General features: G+C 43.2%; 1 protein-coding gene across 6 annotated transcripts in view; it reads right to left on the bottom strand.

Moving 5' to 3' along the window:
• Positions 1 to 21,877, bottom strand: part of RASGRF2 (Ras protein specific guanine nucleotide releasing factor 2) — a 208,639-nt gene that overhangs the window by 14,126 nt on the left and 172,636 nt on the right. For all 6 annotated transcript variants that reach the window (XM_032475303.1, XM_032475309.1, XM_032475318.1 and 3 more), the window contains 5 exons: positions 14,086 to 14,198; positions 5,597 to 5,657; positions 5,183 to 5,286; positions 3,136 to 3,220; positions 240 to 437 (listed from right to left, as the gene is read on the bottom strand). In XM_032475303.1, the coding sequence (XP_032331194.1) occupies positions 240 to 437; positions 3,136 to 3,220; positions 5,183 to 5,286; positions 5,597 to 5,657; positions 14,086 to 14,198 (561 nt within the window). The remainder of the gene's footprint in view (positions 1 to 239; positions 438 to 3,135; positions 3,221 to 5,182; positions 5,287 to 5,596; positions 5,658 to 14,085; positions 14,199 to 21,877) is intronic.

The raw sequence follows: 21,877 nt of genomic DNA, 5'->3' as shown, positions 1-21,877 counted from the left end.
TATGTTATAATGAATGTTTTGGTTTGTATTTTCTTTTCTAAATTAACCACTTAGAAATGCACATGAGTGGAGTCAATTAAGTGGTAAGAACACAGTCAGTACCCAGGCTGGCACCTTTCTTTGGCAACAGAGCTGCTCATTTTGGTTAATTATTTCCTCATTAGTAATATTTATCTTGGCTCAGGTCTCCGGGCCACTCCTCCTCACAGCAGCGGGAGGTGTCGCACGCTGACACTCACCTGCTTGGACACCTTGGCCCAGGTTTTCTTCAGCCGGTAGATGGCACTTCTGTTTAAGGCTGAGGTGATCTCCAGCACGCCGTTGTAGTTGTGCAGGCATCGGCAGATGTCCGCCACCGCCACCCACTTCTCAATCGCGTTGGCTCGGGAGCTGACATCGGCGTAATTCATTATCTGGGAGGCCACCAGGTTACTCATCTGAGACAACGGAAAAGCCGAGAGAGGCCAGCTAAGAGCCAAAGCGACACATGCAGGCAAAATACCTGAATTACCTAGAGAAACATCAGGGAAGCAGGGGTCGAGGAATGTGGGGATCAGAGCCCATTTTAGATAATAACTTTCTGTCAAGACTTAAGTCTATAATAATAACAATAACCAAAACACACTCACAAACACCTGTTCATCCTCAGAGTGAAGAGAGGGGCTGTTTGGAATTAACTTGCTTGGAGAAGAGGTGATTTTGTTCATCAGTAACTTTGATAAAGGAGTTATTTCCAATAATTATTGACAGAGTGGAACAGAATGAACTAACTCTTAAGGAACAGCAACCTTTGCAGTTCAGGGGTTTCACTTCTTGGGGCCTCTCCCCATGTTCCTTGGGTCCCACAGTGTGGGAATATTTACTCTAGGAAGGCTGGGTTATCACAGAGAAACCCCCAATCAAATCAAACTCTAACCTATCAATTCTCAAACCAGAAACAACTGAGTGCAGGAAAAGAGAAAATATTTTCACCTTCTTATTTTGCTGAGTTTTTTTTTTTTCCACCAGCAGTTAAAAGGACATATACTTTTCAGGGTAAGTACTGTAATTCTATTTGTTAAAGCCAAGAGAAAAAGAGGCAGCTTGAGAAAGCTGAACACTTAGAATATGGAAAGGAAAAAGATAGAAGAGAATTGATTACTAACAAAGGGAATATGGAGTCCAGAATCTCACATCCATACACTAAATCTGATGAGGGCACCCATTCTATGATAAGTCCATAGGTATTTTCAATCTCACAGGGTCTTGGAATTATCATGGTGCAAAATCATTAAAGAAATAATTTTGTACCGAGCACCTCGTACGGACCAGGCATTCTTTTGGGTTGTGGGAATAGCAGAAATAAATAAATCAGGCTCCCTGACCTTGAGGCACTGAGCCCAGTTAGGCGGGAAGGTGAGGGAGGCAAACATAAATAAGTAAATCTCACCCAGTGAAATGCAAAGCTAGGGCTGTTTGGAGAGGAGTGTGAGAAATGGAGGTAGCAAGGGGCCTAGTACAGAGGAGCTTCTGGAAAGAGTTGTGCCTGCATGGAACCCTAGAGGATGAGTAGGAGCTAGCCACTGCTCTCCATCAAAGCAGAAGGGCATGTGCAGAGGGACAGGGTGGAAGGCATGGGGGACCTGGCAGCCATCTGAGGAGCACAGGGGTCGGGAGAGACAAGGATGACAGGCGAGCAGGGCTCTCAAGGTCAGGCTGAGCAGCTGGGGCTGTATCATGAAGAGGAGGGAAAGCCACTGACAAAATTTTGTCAAAGAAAGTGATAGAATTAGATTGGCCTTTGAGAGAAGTTATGTCCGTGACACTGTGTGAAGAATGGGTTGGGGGCAGTGAGATAGGGGTGAGGAGGAAAGTGAGTTAGGAGCCCTTGGAGAAAAAGATGAAGGTCAAATCAAGGTTATGGCTGTGGGAAAGTAGGGGAAAAGAAGGATCTGAGACATATGTAGATTCAGGGTTCACTAAAATATTGTGGGGTGAGGGCGGAAGGAATAAGAAAGAGTCAAAGACGACCTCTAGATTCAACACTTGGGCAAGTGAGTGAATGGTGAGGCCATTACTCGAGACCAAGAACAGAGAACAAGCTGAAGAAGCAGGCTTGGCAGGTGTGAGAGGCGATGATGACGCCTTCCACTTGCAACCTGGACACAGTGCAGATGGCCATGCAAGGAGGGACTATGGGTCTGGAGCCTGGGATTGAACTTCTGATTCGAGTGTCTATTACGGCCCAAGTGTAAGTACAGCTCAGGCCAAAAAAAAGGGCATATGGTCCACAGCAGGGGCTCTGCTTCTCAGAGAGGGGCCTAGCTGGTCAAGTGTCCCATCCCTTAGGAGGCAGTGGCATTGATGCTCATTATGTGGTAACAACCACTCTACATGCACTTTGTGCAAAGCATGGTCTTGGGAATTGACACCTTGTTTCGTACTTTGATTCTGGATGACATTAATTTACCTACAGGATTCCTGGCAGTCTTTTTTTAAAAGAGAAACATCATCATTCCTTTTACTGTGGTTCAGTAGAACACAAAAGGGAACCTTCCTGGATAGGCCTGAACATTCCAACATCTTTGGTTCCAACGCAAGACTAAGACCACTAGAAGAGCTCCAACAGGGAGTTGGAGGGCGTAACAGCTGGAGGAAAGCAGAGGGAGAGATGGACTGGCAGCTGGTCCGGCTGCACACAGCCACAGCAGCACTGTGACTGCTCAGCGAGGTTCCCTTCCAACCCGGGAATGCATGTGTGCTGAACGTTCAGTAGTGATGAGCAGGAACTGTACCAACCCAACCTGACCAGCACCAGCACCAGCAGGGGCCAGTGACACATGTGCCCTTGGAACCAGTCAATCTATGACCACGAAGAAATAATGATCATGATAAAAACAATAGCAGTTAACTATGTGCTACTGAGCACTGCCCAGACTTGCGTATCTCTTACGTCTGAAAGGTAATTGGACACCATTACATCACTGTGAGCTCTTACAGGAGATTTAAGCTTTTTTTTTTTTTTTAAACATTTTACCAGTTTTGTTTAAAAAGTGGGTGGCAGACTTCTTTTAATTAGAGAAGGAGTCTGAAGACCCTCATATTTACCTTCCTGTAACATGGCCCACCCAAGGCTTCATTTCTATGGTTACTCACATCATTGAAGTGTTGGCTGGTTTTCATAATGTAAGGTGTTCTTTCATTTTTATCCAGCTTCATCCACCCCTGCCCCAGAAATTCTCTGAAAGTTCAAAACAAAACACAAAATCAATTAAGTTTTTTCAGTGGTGTCTATGAAACTTGACATTGCCCAACACCTACTGCTGCCAATCTTCTCAAACGAATTTTAACTCAATTCTAGCATTTCACCACTTGATGCCAAGAAGAAAAAGATTTTTCAGTTTTCAGCTTTCTCTTATAAATGTTTGGAACTTTGTCCCTATTAGCATCATTATAAAGGCTTCGCTGAAACTGGAAAACAATGACAAGAGGAATAAAGAGGTTAAGTACTGTCTCAGAAACTAAGACTATTTTCCCTGGGTCAGCTCAAAAAATTCTTAAGCCTTAGCAGAAGGCTTGAAAAATCCATCACTACCAAAAATGTTAATCAAGAACAGCATGTTTTCCTCCACTTTGTTCTGACATTTTCCAGGAGAATGTCAATTCCATGGGCAGGGACTTTCCTTTGTTCTCCCCAGAGCCCGGAGCAGTACACATGGTAAGGACCAAATGGACAAACGCGGTCATTAGCACTTTACAGCCCGTTCATGTGACGAAGGCAGTTACAGTGGTGGGAGCTCAGCCTGGTGGAAGGTCTGTCTTCCGAATAACATCCCTGCTCCTTCATTTCACTCATGAGCAGGTCACCAGATCACAGCAAGCAATGGACCATCAGGCTGGGGTACTGTTCCCAACCTGCAAGGCCACTGGACATAAAGGTGAGCTAGTTCCACGGATGAAAATAACTGGCACACGTTCACAGCAGCGCAGAGGGGATGAGGAGCAGAGGTGAGAGGGGTCCTGGGAAGAGACCACACCAAGGGCAACCACAGAGGTTCAGGCTTTGCTCTTTCTCCTCCTCCTCAGAGGCCATGCTCTCCTCCCTCCCGAACCCACACTGCACTAGTGGGTAGTCAGGAGGTGGGGGAAGAGGCAGTGGTCCCTAACTCAAGTCATCAGTATTCACTGGGTTCATTCCCACAGCCAAGGGGCTACACGCCTTTTTTCCCTCTCATGTTCTTGGATAGGTCTATCAGTATGGAAAGAGGGGGAGGGAAAGAAGATAAAATGCATAGAAGTCTGCAGTAGAGGAGCATCCTCTGGCCCCGCCCCTACATCTCTCGGACATGGCTGTAGCTCTGATCACCCACCCCACTTCGCCTGAGCCTCCATCATCACGATGTCCTCTCCTCTACATGCGACACGGACCACACTCATATGTCTTGCCCAGCCCCTCCTGTACCTTCCATTTAGTTACTGTTTCACAGAGGACTTGTGCCAATGGTTGTTATTTGTCCAAACGAAGGCCTTGTTTGTGGAGGTGCTGATTATGACAGAAGGACGGGGCTTAAAGGGTTCCCTTACTCTACACATGAGGCAGTTAAAAGGCAGCAGTGACAGAGGCTCATTATGTGACAGGGCTCACTCAGCGTACACTTGCTTCATGTGTACTCTGTACAAGGGACTGTGTGGGGAGTCTACATTGCCATGGAGTCTCGAAGATCAGCCACATTTGCTGATTAATGGAAGTGGGTAAAAAATTGCAGCAGAATTTATAGCATTTATCCAATATCAGGGTTTCTTAAAGTGTAGTCTTCGACCATACAGAATTATCTGGCATTCCTGTTGCAAATGAAGTTTCCTGGACCTCAAACCTACTGGAATCAGCATCTCTGAGGAGGGGTACCTAGGAATGTACATTTTTAACAATTTCCCAAATAATTTTAGGCTGTATGGAGCTTTCTGTGACACAAGGATGTGAGAACACAGAGAAATTCACATTCTATGGGAACAGCAGTACGTACAGAAACACAGGAGTGACCACCTTGAGAGTCTCCAATATTTCCAACATAAACTGGAACCAAAAGACATTCAAGTGAGGCCAAACCATCACAAGATTAAGACTCACACCTCTGTGCACACACACCAGCTTAGGAATATGTCAACTGTAAGCCAGCAGGTCCCGCCCGAGGGCAGCACTCACTCGTAGGGAATGCTTCTGAAAACGATGTGGTCCAGGAGGGTGATCTGCTCGGCCAGCTCCATGGCTGACAGGGTCTCAAAGCACTCAGCCTTCGGACAGTCCGCCTGCAAGAGATGAGGGCAGGGACTGAAACACACCTGGAAGCGAGGTGCCCAGAAGGTCACTGCAGCTGCTGGAGGACAGAGTCCATCACAGATTCCAGCAATGACAGAAAGGGCAGAAAGTTCAAAAACAGCAGCCAACGCTGACAGCACAGACCCACCGCGAAACTCCAGGCCACGTCGGGTTCATCTCACAGTTTCATCCACAGAATATGCTGTCCAGAACCCAGTTATCAGTCATCGGCACAGTGCTTGCCTTTGAGAGGTAAGTTTTGCATACAACCGTGCTGGAGAAGACCATGGCTGCACTTACCAGTTGAATTATATCCTCTAGTTTTAGGTGGATGTCATCTTGGTCATCTTGTGAAAGGGCCCTAGAAAAAAAGTCCACATATCCTCCATGAGAGGAAAATAGGCATGCCAGGAATTGAATGACAAGGTGCAGTTCAGTTTTCCCTGGGTGGAAAGTCGGAGGGTTTGGGTCTGTGAGGCTGTGGAGACGTGAGCTGCAGACAGGGGGTGGGGGAAACGGAAAAACACACGTTAAAGGCGCAGAAGGATCATCAGTAGAGCTGACTTCTAACAAGGAGCCTACCTGTTACATACAAGGTTGTAAATAAAACACCACCAGGAAAGTGAGGCTGAGGGTTAGCTGGTGCTTTGCGTGGCTGCGAGGATCTATGCCATGAATTCGGGTGCCCTGCACTGCTATCAGTCAAGGTCTCTAACAGGCCGAGTGCCCCATCCCCGCTCCTCAAGCCCCCACCCAGCCTTTCCCTGCTGTTGCTGAGAAGAAGATGCAGAGCTGCCCTCCCCACACATATGTAGACCAGAAGCTCAGGGGAGTTCCTAGGTAGCAGGAGTTCAAATGACGGTAGAAGCCAGCAGGTAAACGTGACCCCTCTGCTTCCCAGAGGGACTTTCCTGAGACACATTTGGTACTGTATCCCCACACTCAGTGTCACTCAGCTCTCAATAAATACTTTTTTTGATCAGTGACAAATGAATAAATACATAAGTTAAAGTGGATGCTGTTTTCACAGTGGGAGTGATACTTCATGTCCAACAGAGGTTCAGAGTCCAGGAGGATTATCCTGACTATAGAGCTTGCCAGCTGGGCCAAGCATTTTAAGTTTCCCAAAATGAAGGCATAATCACATATTAAAGGTATTAAAATATTTAAACAGTGCCCAACCATGTAGCCTCTATGCTGGAAGACATTAGTTTTTTAAAAATAATGACTCAGCAGTTTCACTCCTGGGTGTATATCTGAAATAAAACCAAAAATTTGAAAAGATACACACACCCCAATGTTCCTAGCAGCATTATTTATAATTGCCAAGATATGGAAGCAACATAAGTGTTCATCAACAGATGAATGGATAAAGAAGATGTTTTCTATATACACACACACACAAACACACACACTGGAATACTACTTAGCCATAAAAAAGAACAAAATTTTGCCATTGCAGCAACATGGTTGGACTTGGAGGGCACTGTGCTAAGTGAAAGAGAAAGACAAATACTGCATGATATCACTTATATGTGGAATCTAAAAAACACAACAAACTAATGAATAAAACAAACAAACAAAAAAACAGATTCACAGATATAAAGAACAAACTAGTGGTTAACAGTGGCAGGGGAGGGGCACTAGACAGGTGGGGAGTGGGAGGTACAAACTATTAGGTGTAAGACAGGATCAAGGATGTATTGTACAGCAAGGGGAATATAGCCAGTATTTTGTAATAATTGTAAATGGAAAGTAACCTTTAAAAATTGTATGAAAAAGAATAAACAAGTAAATAAATATTATAAAAAGAAATCTCCACCTAAAAAAGGAAGTAATTATGTGATGTTCTATTGTGTTCTGAATTGGTTAAAACAAAACTATCACCCTCAAAAATACAACATCAACAGAGGTGGGTTAAGAGTGTGCCCATTACACGCCAGGCATGTGCTAACCATTTGACACACACTCTCTCCTGTATCATTAAAAAACCCTTTCAAGTTAGCATTATTACCTCCATTTTATAGATGAGGAAACAAGCTCAAAGAAATGGACTAACTTGCCCAGGGTTTGGTCCCATTGTGCTTTCCAGCTGCTCTCGCTTGTCTTAAGCAGGCTAATGAAAGGCACGTCTTCAACGGTCCAGCGTAGAACACACATCAAAAAAGTCAATTCTCTCTCCTCCATCTTCCTCCTTTCTAACAAAAGCTCTTGGCTGTTTACCAGGCAGCAGAATCCTTGTAGATTACAGGAGTGGCAATCCCCTTGACTGCAATTAGCCATACCATTTGTGAGCCTGAAAAAGTCATCCCATGGTAAAGGGCAGACTAAGGTGAGGGGAAAATAAGTAAACACAACTCTTTCTCCAGAGACCGTTCATCACACGTAGGGGAAAGTGGCCCTTCCCCGAGAGCATGTCATTCTTTCTACTGTAGTCTAGGTTCTTGAAAGAGAGCTCAGTGGCCATGTAACCATGTGTACCCATGGAAAAGATCTTTTTTATGAGGCTGGGCAACATTCTACTCTTGGAAAGAAACGGTCCAGAAGTTATTTAGCTTCTATCAAATGTTCCTCTCCTCAGTGATCTTACCCTAATGTTCCAAGATACTTCTGATCCCATTAACTTACCTAACCTTTCTCCCTTCAAAAGAGTCTGCTCTATAAATCAAAATAAATGCTCTCTCTTTTGGAAAGGTTCCCTTAGGACAAGAGTTCGTAACCCTTTAGAGTATCACTAAATATACTCTGGAGGGGGGGGTCCACGAACTTTTTTGAAATGATATGCAAATGTGTGCATATATTCAGATGTTCATTTTTCTGGGAGGAGAGAGCTTCCATCATATTCTTCTGGAGATCTGTGACCTCCAACAAGGTTAAAAAAATAACTATAGAAATGTCTACTCTAATGCCAGTGACACTGTCATTTTACGGAAGATTTTTAGTACCATTAGTGAGGAGCCAGCTACAGAATTTGATGCCCACCCATGAGTTCATCAGTGATGGCAATTCTTGAATTCTTGAGGTAGATCTGACTTGAGGAAACAGCTTCAAACAATCTAGAGATGTATTTAATCCATGAGGAGGACGATCTGCCTGTCAAAAAAACACCTGGCACCTAAATTAGAAGTGACTATGAAGTATAACATTGAATGGATGATTTCCTATCTTTGAAAACACTTTCAAGCCAGGGGGTGAACAAAATCCAACTAGTAAGAGAGGTGGCTGGCCCCTGACTACTATTTAGAGTAACGGCAAGGGGTTATTTTGGTGTGAACATTCTAATGGGTCTGAACAAAGTAAATGCTATGCATTAACACCTACACGTAAAATATTCCTGCTCTGTAACGTATAAACTTCACATGTGAGTCCCTTAGTTTGACATAAAAGTTGCACAGAAACACAGCCACATGGATTTCCTTCGATTCTTGTAAACTGAGTTGATTAAACTGAGCAACCTTTACTCTTCAACATTGTAAAACGATTACAAATCAATAAAAAATGTTAAAAAAAAAAACAAACCGAGCAAAACATTTACCCTGGCCTTTTGAATAGCTGGTTTATTGTGTGAAACAATTTGAATAAAACAGTTTTTCTTCAAAAAAAAAAAAAAGTCTCCTGATGCTGTTGGGGGCTGTGGGAGGTTTGTGGGTCCTCTTTTCACTGACGTGAACCCATTACAGTTGACCACCCAAGAAGTCAATGGTTTCTTTTCATTCTGTGGCACTTCAGTTGTCTATAAAAAATTATGTCACATTGATTCAGAAGCCAGCTAGCCAGACAACGCTGGAGGGGGGTGGTATTTTAGAAATATGAAAGTCTTGGACAGAGGTTTTCATTCACAAGCAGGGCCACAAGCTACCTACACCCATCAAGCTTCTTCATCATAAAGTAACTCCTGTGAGACTGTGTGAGGCGGGGATGGTTCATCTCAGAGAGCTTTCACTTGACTGTATTAATGTAATATATGTTTAAATACATGGAAGATTAAATCTTAAATGTCAGGGCTATTTCTTTTTAATTTCTCACAATCCTAACCTGTCTTCAGTGGGAGGTATGTTCAGAAATATTGCCTTCAGATGTGAAGGCCTCTCTAACTCTGGTCCCATTCCAGCAGAGGATGGATTCGCTTCTAGTCTGCTGACTACCTTAGAGTTTGATGAAGACTCCAGGATCCCAGGTTTCCCCAACACTAATCGGTAAGTATGATCAGTTTAATACTTGCGCATTTTTAATGAACTACCAGATAAAAATCTTGAAAGGAAACGGGATTATCCAAGTTCTATAACTAGAACATTTTTCCTTCCCTTGGGGAAATCATGTAGTCATAAAAACAGAGCCAAGAGCAACTGGCGTCTGTCCTTGAACTGGCCGTACCCCCTGGGCTGCCGGCCTGCTACTGTGCCTGGCTGGCCTGGGCCCACGGCAGGGCCTGCCTCAGACTCTGCTCCTCCACACCTTGTGAATGGCTCAGTCTCCTGTTGCTTCCGGGACCTGCCAGGCCAGCTCTGCCTTCCTATGCTTTCTCAAGCATGGCTTTCCTTTCTTCCAGGCTTACTTGAGTCCGTCACTACCTGTGCTGGGGCACAGATTTTTAAAAAGGCAGATGTCCATAAATGCACAGAAACATTTAATACTAAATGCTCCCGTTTTTGGCTGAACATAACTCCCTGTTTGTTTCCGAGTTAAGAAATGAACCAACAGGAAAATTGTTACAATTTTCAGGGTTGTTAAATAATCCTTTCAATTTCTGTTTCTTTCTCATATACTCCATGATTTTTTTTTCCACAAAGAGATTTCATGAATGATAACATTCCTTCAGTCGGTGGTCTCGCTAGGTCTTAATTCCTACTCTACTTTCTAATCATTCTAAAAATCTATGATTTTTAAAAACATAAATTTTATATCTATAAACAGAAGTACCTGGTATGGAAAATTATCAACCCCTCCCCCAAATTAATGTGTCACTGATCCCTCCTATAATCACAGTCTCCTGTGCTGGGGCAGGGACTCTCAAACATAGTGTAGGTGGAATGAATTACTTGGCAGGAGAACGTCAATCAAATATCAGTTGTTTTCTTGCACACTTTTTGCACAAAACTATTTACTGGTTTGTCAGGAAGATCAGTCAGTGCCCCAGAGACTCAGCTGACCCAAACTAGGACTCAGGGTCTGGCTGTCTGCTCAGGTGATGGGCCAATGAGCCCACTGGTATCTGTTTGCTTTGGTTGATATGTTTAGGGGTAAACATATTCTGTTTTGTTTTGGCCTCATGGGAAGAAAGATGGTCAGAGACGGGAGAATGGATAGGGTAAAGTAACATCCATTCTCTGCTTGGCTCTGTGCGTGGCTTTTGAATTCTTATGGTGAAAGCTGCGGAAACAGGAAAAATGTGGAAAGAGCTGTTTTCACGAGAAACCGACTCTGGGTTGGGTGAGGATGATCACAGGGATGGGCAGGTGGCATCTTTCTCAGCTTTTTGATAGGGAAATGGTGGCTTCACAAGACTGTCAAGCAGCATGCTCCATAGAAACAGTGATGGCAATGGTAAGATCTCTCCTTCAAGTGACCTGGGGGCGGTGAGCTTGAATAAAGATACTAAGGCAGAAAAATGACTGGGTTTGTTCCTGAGCACAGATTCCTTGGGACTTTTAGGACACTTGGGAAGACTTTGCAGGGGACTAGAATTCCGGGTGGGAAGCTGGGTGCACCCCATCAGTGGAATTGCTTTTTTGTTTTGTTTTTGACTTCTTTTTTCTTTTACAAATAGCAGCAAGTAGGTTATGACTGACTGAGTGGGTGGGGGGTTGGTAACAACCTTATTGAGATATAATTCACATACCAAACAATCCACCCACTTAAAGTGTACATCTGAATATTTTTTGAATTGCATTCACTTATTCATTCATTCATTTATTTACTTAATATTGTTGTGCAATATTAAGTTAGTTTTTTAAATTGAAGTATAGTTGATTTACAATATTGTGTTAGTTTCAGGTGTAGTAGCATTAGGGATTCAGTAGTTTTGCAGATCATATTCCATTACAGGTTATTAACATTATTATAATCTCTTTTCTATAGAAGAGGTGATGAGGCCTGAGGAAAGTTGAGTCTGACTAAGATCTAGCCTGGTTTTATCTGGGCTGTATCTTCACGATGGCAGAAACTATTTTTCCCAAGAGTTACTGTCAGTGCTTCCTAACAACACCAACTTAACAATAATCTGAGTGCTAATTACGTTTCAGGCATTGTGTTAACCTCTTTACATATATTATATCATGTAATACTCACAGTAACCCAGTGAGGTAGGTATTGTTAGCCCCACTTTATAAATGAGGAAAATGACGTTTAGCTTAAGAAACTTGACAGCTATTAGTGGCTGAGCCAAGATTTATACCTGTGACATCCTGTAAAAGTTAGAATCGGACTCTGCAAGGTGCTACACTCCCAGACTGTACCACCTACTAAAATTTCTATTCCTTATCAGCCTTACACCTCTAATTCTTAGATTGCTTACTCAGCAAAAAGAATTTGTACATCTTAAGCCTGCTGAGTAATAAAGATTTGCAAATGTTAGCCACTATATATAAAAATAGATTTTAAAAAAACAAGTTTCTTCTGTATAGCACAGGGAACTGTATTCAATATCTTGTAATAACCTTTAATGAAAAAGAATATGAAAACAAATATATGTATGTATATGCATGACTGGGACATTGTGCTGTACACCAGAAACTGACACATTGTAACTGACTGTACTTCAATATAAGACAAACAACAACAACAACAACAACAACAACAACAACAAAAACCTGGGGTGGTATACAACGTTCATCTGAAGTAGCAGAGCCGGTCAACTGAGTTCTGAGCTCACCTACAGGCACAGCAGAAAAGCGCTCAGGATTGACTGGTGATGTCTGGTGTGGGTGCTGGAGGGGACAGGCAACCTGGGTGCCTCGAATTGGCCAATCCCGACAGCCTTTCCCAGTCTGAACACCCTCATTTCCCTGCCAGCTATTTAGTCAAATGACCCTAGGGGGACACACCTCCAGAACGTAGTTTTTAAATATCAGTGTCTTAAATACAATGAGCATAATCGACTGTTCACACGGAGAGGAGAGGAACAGCGATCACTCGCACACGGAACCACCCATCCCAACACCAGGCTTTATCTGAAAACGTAGTTACAATTTTAAAATCTGAAAATAAATATAGTAACAGAGTCCCTAAGCTTACTCAGATGTTTTCACAGGATGGAAAAGTGAAGAAGACCCTTAAGGATTTCCTAGGGTTGCCCCAAACAAGTGCAACAATCTGTGGCTTAAAACAGCAGAAATTTATCATCTTAGAGCTCTGGAGGCGCAAAGTCCAAAATCAAGGTGTTCACAGGGCCATGCTCCCCCTGAAACCTGGAGAGGAACCCTTCCTTGCTTTTCCCCAGCTTTGGGTGAGTTGCCAGCAGCCTGTGGCTTGTGGCCGTGTCACTCCAATCTCTGCTCCATCTCCATGTGTCTCCCTGCCCCTGCTGTGTCTCCCTCTGCCTTCACATGGCCATCTTCTTATAAAAACACCAGTCATATTGGATTAGGTGCCCACCCCACCCCAGCATGGCCTCATCTTAGCTAATTACAACTGCAATGGCCCTATTTCCACTTAAGGTAATATTTTGAGGTACTCAGGGTTAGGACCTCCACCTATTTTTCAAAGGGACACAATTCAACCCATAATAGCCCATAGACCAAAGAAGGGTCTGGCTATGGATCCTGAGCTAATGGGGCTAAGAATGACTTATGGGCCAATTGCTAAAATGTTACAGACCAAAATCTGGCACTGTGCATCAGGGAGGGATTGCCAAAAACATGGTGGACTGAGCAGCAATGGACCCCCTCTCCACACACAAGCTTTCTGGATAACAAATAAACAATGGAGCCAAGCTTAGAAGAAGGGAAGGGTTCTTTCCAGAGTCTGGAACCAGATGAAGAGGGAACCATAAGTCAGAATGGGAAAGCAGTACCAGGCCCTGGCAGACAGGCGCTGGCTTCCCACCCCAAGAGGGAGAGACATACCGCCATGAGCCGGGGAGAAAGCTGTAACGGAGATGTCCACACAGACCCCGCTGACAGCTGCCCTCCTCTCACAGAACAGGCTAGAGAAAACCCACCCATCAGTTCGAGAAGCTGTAAGAACGTCTGTTACCTGCTTGGATGCTGGGCGTGAGGACAGACAGAAGTAGCCTCTGGTGGGAAACCCAAAGTTCAAGACTTTGTCACATAGAAGTGGGGTCCAAATTTATACACTCTACATGACGTGGAAATCCCCACCTGAGAGGCTGATGGTAAAACTGGTCCAGGACCAGTGAGATTGGCCAAAGAGAATGCATAGCTGCTCTATGGTGGTGCATCCACAAGCCAGGGGACTCCCATAGAAACGTTGCTCCCCGGCTCATAAACGTGAGCTTATGATAAACAATTAGAACCCACGTGAGGAAAAAACATCTCTGTGAGGCCTGCTGGAGCTGCAGGAGAGGATCCTCAAGGTGTCTGGCTCTACGGTAAGCCACTTTCTGCCCACAAGGACAGGAAGGATTGTATTCCACACAAGTTACATCACCCGGTCACCCCAACATGCCCCAGGAAAGAGATGATAATGGGTAACTCTTCACCAGTGAGGACAGAATCCCCGCTGTCCCCGGGAGTCTGAGACACTGCCTTCCGGTCTGACAGGATCTTGTCTTCCATGAACAGAGCACTAATCAACCAGGGTAACTAACAGGCACCTGCAGCGGCCTTTACCTCAGGATATTCGCCGTGGCTTTCCTTTCTTGGGGAAGAAGGTCGGGGTCTCGCAAAACTTCTTCTAGCAAATTTAGGACGTTCATCTTTAGTTCGTTGTTGAGTTCAAAATCCTATAAAACAAAATGGATCTTTAAAAATTTTAGTTTTGAGGGGTTTATCTCCATGACACATTTCTTGTGATAAGTTCTCTGGAAGCTGTGCATGGAAGTTAAAATGTGAGGCCCCCAGGGCTCCCCTCAGAGATCCTGACTTAACTGGTTTGGGATGGGGCCTAGCTGACAGGTTCCCAATAGGACAAGAATTCCTCAAAGAGACACGTGCTTCCCTCAGCCCAGAATCCTGCGCCTCCTCCTCAGGTCTATTTCTATTCATCCTCCAGCTCTAGGAGGTGATGTACGTTTTCCTGGGAGCCTTCCTTGGTTGACCCAGTGGGATAAAGAGCTTTTCCTTGGTGCTTCCGTGGTGCCTCCTGTTGTAACTTACTGTAGTATTAAGGGCCGATTTAATTGTCTGTTTTCCGTTGGACCATGAGTAAGATCAGTTAACCGAGGGCAGAGCAATAGCTCAGAAAAAGATTTGTTGCAAGAATAAAATCTGTCCTCCAGGCAGTAACTTGAATGAAGAGCTCCAGTCCAGGAATGCTAAAGAATAAATGATCCACACTCACTGATGGAGCCGTGTCAAACATGGGAGTGAGACTGAAGGGGCGCCACTGGGCACAGGTGGGACAACACAAGCATCCAAATGAATAATGAGAGGACTAAGTAATAACCAGCTGACTCAAAACCACCTGCAAGTGCCTCCTGATGCTCACAAACACACACATAAATAGATAAATACATAAAGAGGGCGGAGAGAAAACTATTCTTTACAGTGGACTTCCAATAAATGCAAAGGAATGAAAGAGTTACAAGGTCACCATTTTTGACCAAAGCAGTAATAACTGATCAGGTAAGGGTCATGAACACATGCTGACATGTATGGGGAAACAGAATTAATAATGTCAGAGTGTGGTCCTCCTCCACACACACACACATACCACCATGAGAGATTATTTAATTACAAAGGCAGAATCTGACAGACAGACACCACCTTAACCAAGTGATCAGAGCTACCATCACCAGTCATGGAGCAAACCAACATCATGGACCCACTCATGCAATGTTCTATGGAGAACCATCACTTACTATTTTTGCCCAAAACGCATAGTCTCACGCTTGCATTGGGAGGAAGCACTGGACTGCACACTCCAAAAATGTTAATATCACAAAGGACAAAGAAAGATTGAGAAACTGCTTCAGTTTGAAGGACACCAAAGGGACCACAGCTAAATGCAACTAGTGAACCTGGATTATATTCAGGATCAAGGGGGAAATGATATAAAGGGCAGTCCTGGGACCACGGGCCAAAACTGAGTCAGAACTACGTACTAGTTGAGAGCATTCTATCCATGTTCAATTGCCCTAAAATTGATCATGTCACAGGGGCTGTTTAAGAGCAGGTCCTTCTTCCTCGTTGAGGGGAGGGGAGGACAGAGAGAGAATGTGAGAGAGGGAGGGAGGGAGAACACACTCTTGGTAAACATGTGAACTGTGACTCCAGATGTACATCACTGTACTTTGTTTTATTCTAGCATTTTTCTCTTGATTTGAAAATATTCCAAGTAAAAAGTTAATAAAAAGGTGAAGCAGTTCTTTCTCTCTTTTATTACATGTATTCTTAAAAACCACTGATAGGCAGCATCCTGAGATTGTCAGGTATTCACACATGAACTGCATGATGCCAGGTCCTGCTTTGAAGGACCTGACTCTGAAAGACTACCTTTGTACATGCAGGCACGAGGATTTATTTTAGTTACTCATTATAACCACATTTTAACTCTATGGAATGTAATTTGAAGCACTGACATTTTGAATTCTTCTAAATGATCAGAGAGAATATTGCTAATTGCCATGGATACAGCAAAAAGAAAACAGCATACTTTTACTATATTTAGTAAATTAGGGGCATGAAGTTCATAATTTCATACACTTTACACAATGCAAAAGTCTAACTTAATTTTTTTTTATTTTACATTTTTTAATTGAAGTATAGTTGATTTACAACGTTGTGTTAGTCTCAGGTGTACCGCAAAGTGATTCAGTTATACATATACGTATTCTTTTTTAGATTCTTTTACACTATAAGCTATTACAAGATATTGAATGTAGTTCCCTGGGCTATACAGTTGGTCCTTGTTGCTTACTTATTTTATATGTAGTAGTGTTATGTTAACCCCAAACTCCTAATTCATCCCTCCCCACTCCTTTCCCCTTTGGTAACCACAGTTTGTTTTCTATTCCTGCCGTCTGAATCCACGTTAATATGAATTGAATATTTGTGGACCTTAGTTTGGTGGAGAACAGTGTCAATCAATTTTTCTCAATATTTCACTTTCCCTGTATAACAGTCAGTACCATTTCTTCGAGAACAGGAGCCACTGGGGCCTGGGGCCGCACAGATGTTAATATCTCTTATCAATTTTAGGCCTTAAGATGATATGTTTTCCTAAAATTTCACCTACTTATTGTCCAACAGCTTCTTGGCTATTGATTTTTCCTTTAAAATGTATGCAAGAAGAAGAGAGAAACATCTTGCTGCTATTTTTTTCCTTTGTCCCACCCTCTCCCATTTCAAAGGTAAAGGGGATGATGTTTGTAAACAATTAATAATCTCACCTACTTCAATCTTCGTGCCACTACCAAAGGATTTTTCAGCCGTCAGGAGTCTTTGCTTAATGAATATTTGATATTTATTAGTGAGATGACTGAGTCTTCCTGTAGCTATGTTGAGTCTCTAATGATGCAGATAATCTGATTATCATAAAAATGGATTAGTGTGAAGGACATCAAGCCAGTGTTTGGACCTTGCTGAGGACTAATTAGCGGTTTAAGCAACAAGCATCCTGGAGCACCCGTGGTGCTCAATCCTGAGCTCAACGGGGGAATGCTTCTGAGACCCCAGGAAGGTAAGCTGTGGGAATGGTTTTGTTAAGGAAAACAGAATGTAATTTTATTATTCCGAGCTCTGGGATGACTAGCCTGAGAGAGACCTTTGAAAACTTGGTGAAATCTGCCCACTGTTTGAAGCATGACGCATGGTTACAGGTGAATATTCCCCTTTGCTAAGTTTGTAGCTCATATAAAGCAGATAATCTACCATTGGCTGAGTATGAAATGTAAGAATTCTCACTCGTGATTTTCCTTTACACTTGCACAGGTTTTTATCACGTTCCAGGTGACCTCCTGTGTATGATTTCAGCTCTACCTCAGCCGACCCAGGGGCAGGCAAGGCACGAACCATGATCTGGTTTCGCACTCAGGACACTGCGGTTGAAGGGATGAGATCTCCTGGGCTGAGATGAGGCGCATAAGGAAGTGGCGGCGTGGGAACAAGAACGCAAGATCTCCCATCTCACGTCCACCTGCGCCTCTCAAACTGTCACGTGCCCACGAATCACTGCGGGTCTGGCGCGGCAGTTCTGGAATATGGGGACTGAGAGTCAACATTCCTAACGAGCTCCTGGGTGATGATGCTCACACTCTGAGTAGCAAAACTTCACCGTTTTAAAAAAACTCACGCAAAAAACCCAACTCCTTAAAAACTGACTAAAAAATCTAAATCCTCTGATGTACAACCTAGAATGTAAACTTTTTTTAAACCAGTGCATGTACAATGCAGAAACGGCCATTCAAAGAAGTCCCCGTTAAAAACATAGTACCTACTACTCAATAAAAAGCAATCTGAAACAGTTGAAAGACACTTGCCCTATGTAAACGCAGAGGTAGATTATCCAACATAAGTCTTCCGGACAGCAATTTTGAAATTATCAGGAATCTAATTTTTGGCTGCGTTTCCCCAGGCCCCGAGATGGGAAACCAGAGGACTGGGTGGTGGAGGAATACCGGCTCCTTCCCAGAGGCAGCAATCGGAGTGCCCACAAGGTGGCGCTCCAGGGTCGTCTGGCTCCTCGCGAGTCGCCAGCGCGGATCCTGGACCCGCGGCTGGTGTAGAGCGAGCCGGGCCGGAGCAGGGAGGAGGCTTCGTGCTCCGAATGAGCGAACCCGACGGCATCCAAGAGGGCCCACAGTTACCCCAGCAACAGCATATTTAGGTTAGTTTATGTCTCCCAATTCATGAAGCAGGACTGAGGAGATAGATGATTGGGAAAAAGAAAACATCCGGCTTTCAAAGGTGGAGAGCCTAGAAAATGTGAGACTTCTACGTTTCAGTCTCTCAAAAGGAGACTATATATAGGTCTTGTTCTTTCAACGAGTACTGGGCACCTCAATATCTAGGGCTCTGGGGGAGAGGCAGAGCAACCAACACAAGTCTGGGTGGATGGGCGGATGGAGGAGACATTAACCATGGAACCCACGGAGGGGGATGAAGAGCAGGGCGTCTAAACGCAGGCAAGAGTGTGGTGGTGGCTGGTGGAGCCTTAGGAGAGGGGCTGAACCTGGAAATGCAGGTCTGGGAACCAACCCCTGCAAAGAGGTGACAGTTCAAGCAGAGTGTCAAAGAATGGAGTGTGACACCAAACGCTTAGGAACAAAAGGTACCAATGGATGATGTTCGAATCCTCCTGGGGAGATAAGCTATTGGGACACAAGGATATTTCACCAAGATTGTATAGACTCTACGCAAACACATTTAAAAATGATTAGGAGACATAATGAACTTATCTACAAAACAGACTCACAGACATAGTAAACAAACTTACAGTCACTGGGGGAAATGAGGTGGGAAGGGATAAATTGGGAGTTCGAGATTTGCAAATATTTACTATATACAAAATAGATAAACAACAGATTTCTTCTGTATAGCACATTGAACAAATATTCAATATTTTGTAGTAACCTATAATGAAAAAGAATATGGAAATGAATATATGTATGTATATGTGTGATTGAGATACTATGCTATACTATGAAATAGACACATTGTAATGGACTATACTTAAATTTTTTTAATTTTAAAATGATTAGGGTCAGTATTTTGTCTAGGTTAGTGAACAACTCGTGAGTTAATTTTCTGAACTCAGACTTAGTGAGAGTTTGCCACATGTTGGTGATATTTTAAACACCTTATTATCTAATCCAACCCTCAATAAGCAACATAGTTAGCAGATACTAGCTACTATATACAGGATAAACAAGGTCCTGCTGTATAGCACTGGGAACTATATTCAGTATCTTCTAATAAGCTATAATAAAAAAGAATATGAAAAAGAACATCTATGTTTAACTGAATCACTATGCTGCATGCAGAACACAACACTGTACATTAACTATACTTCAATTTAAAAAAGCAACATGGTTACAATCATTATTCCCATTTCACATATGAGGACGTTAAAGTACAGAGACTTAAGTATCTCGTCCAAGGTTGCACAGGTAGAAAGGGGCAGACCCACAACGCGAACCCAGGCACTGCTGGCTAAAGACTGAGATTTTAACTGCTACTCCACAAGGATTCTCCAGAAAAGAAGTGGTTATCAGTGAATTAGCACTGGTGGCTTGGGCTGAAAGACACATCCGAATAGTAGCTGGTTACCATGCTGAGTCTGTAACTATCCCCTACCTATGCTAACAACCACTGGAGACACAGATCTTAAGACTTGGGTTTATGTTAATAAGACGAGACCATACAACAGAAAAATCATCTGGGAGGCAATAAATCAGATTCTCTGGCACTTTAAAACTAATCCCCGCTGACAGTTTAGGCATCTTGGAAATTATATTCATTCTTTCAGGAGAGCAGAGTAATAATTATAATATACTACATATGGCCAAGAGAACTCTAGGACATTGGGAAAATCTGATTCAATAAACAGTGTGAGGGTAAAGAGAATTATGAGAATAATTCTCTCACTGTAATCAGTACAGTGTATTCCTAACAATGGCCAGAGTTTTTAAAAGGAAAGTGGAAATACTGCAGAGTGGAGAAAAACCACATAAATCATTTTTAAAACCTGGAAGGAGGGGCTTATAAGGAAGGGACTTTGGATGTGTTAGGCTCAAAAATAAGAGCCTCAGGTTTGACTTAATGGTTTTTCAAGAAAATGAAAAGCAGGCTACTATTTCCTGTCTTCTTGGACTACAGAAGATGAAGATTTAAATTTAAATTGTGTAAATTTAGGTTAGATCTAGGCCATTTTGTTCAATGGAGAACTGAGGCAAAGATGCTGACAGATCTTCCCAAATCTATGCAAATCAACCTTGACAAGTCTAGGAGTCCCCTATTTTAATGAACTAAAGACATCAATCCTCTAAGCCAATGCAGTTTTCAGCTCTTTTGGGGAGGGGAACCTTTATTTAAAACTTTAATATTGAAACCTGATCCCAGGGGAGATCGTGCTGCTAAAAGCTGGTACAGACGACTCTGCTCAGCCCTGTCCCCCAGCCACCACCCTGGTCTGCCTGCCTTCTCACCACTGCTGGGCAACCTTGAAACAGGGTTTCTGACTGGAAAAGCTCAAGGTAGAGTTATCCAGCATTTCTCATCACCTAACTACAAAAATATACTAACAACCTCTTTATTTGTGCTACAAAAAAGAAGAGCCTAACTGAAAATTAGAAGGAAGGACAGAAAGTCTGGAAGGAAACCCTACAAAGCGATACCATAGTAACCCTAAACTTTCCAATACCTGTTCAACACTCGCTAGTTATTAATTACTCATAACGTTTAGAATCCTCAAAGAGGAACAGAATATACAGGAATGTGTACCTGACTATCATGGGGGAGCTTCTGGACCAGGAAAAGGTAGTAAAATCCAGATATAATTAAACCCCAAATTTGGTAAGCACAGATGCTCCTGATGGGCCCTCCAATATTTGTTAAATGAATGGATAAAAGTGCATGGGGAGGGTTCTGAGCTTTGAGACAAATGGTAATAAGTGAATTCTTCTTAAGCTGGCAATTTGGGAAATTAGCAGATGTGAAGTGGGAGGCTACTAGGAGAAGGCACAATGCAAAATGTGGAAGATATGCTAGAACAAAAATATCTAGGAAGAGGCAAGTGGCAATGAATGACATCAACTCAGCAAGAAGGAGAAAACCACGCAGAAAATAATTTACGCGCTGCTTTTCTAACAAATGACTTGGCATTTGAATGACTTGCTAGAACTCAGCCTCTAGACCTGAACAGCTCTGCTTATAAGAATTTTAACTACTGCCCTACCACTTTGAAATCAGGTAGCTGCCAAGCTTACATCTTTAAGCTTCAAGAGAGAATCAGCTAGTTTAAAAAGCATTTATTGGGAAAAAAGATAATTTTTCCACATGGTGTGTTTTCCACTGGTTTCTAGATAGGCAGTTAATTGATACAGATTATAGCTTTCAAGACAATGGCAAAGACTGGAGGGCAAAATTACAGTTTGGAAGAGCCTGGTTTTAATCCTGACTGTTTAACTTTCTCGGTTAATTAATGCTACATGCCAACCAAATAATCTTTAAGTTTAACTCGAATAAGAGCTTTAGGAATATACTATAATGTGGTCTCTAATCTATGCTTTGTGTTCCCTTCCCTGCCCCATAAGAGGGGAAAGGACTGATAAAGAAAGCTGGCAGGCTTTCCTCCCAGAGAAGACACACTGAGTCAGGAATGTGGTAGAAGTCAATCCTCTGATGTCCATCCGGAGAGAACTGGGAGCTACAGGTTGGCGACATCTGGGAATAGAGGAGGGAGGAGAGGAACACAATGGAAAGGGCGGCAGGTGAGACAACACCTTGGGCCTGAATGAACCAT

This window comes from Camelus ferus, chromosome 3 (genome assembly GCF_009834535.1).
Source record: "Camelus ferus isolate YT-003-E chromosome 3, BCGSAC_Cfer_1.0, whole genome shotgun sequence".
NCBI lineage: Eukaryota > Metazoa > Chordata > Mammalia > Artiodactyla > Camelidae > Camelus > Camelus ferus.
This window is presented reverse-complemented; position numbering and strand designations above follow the sequence as displayed.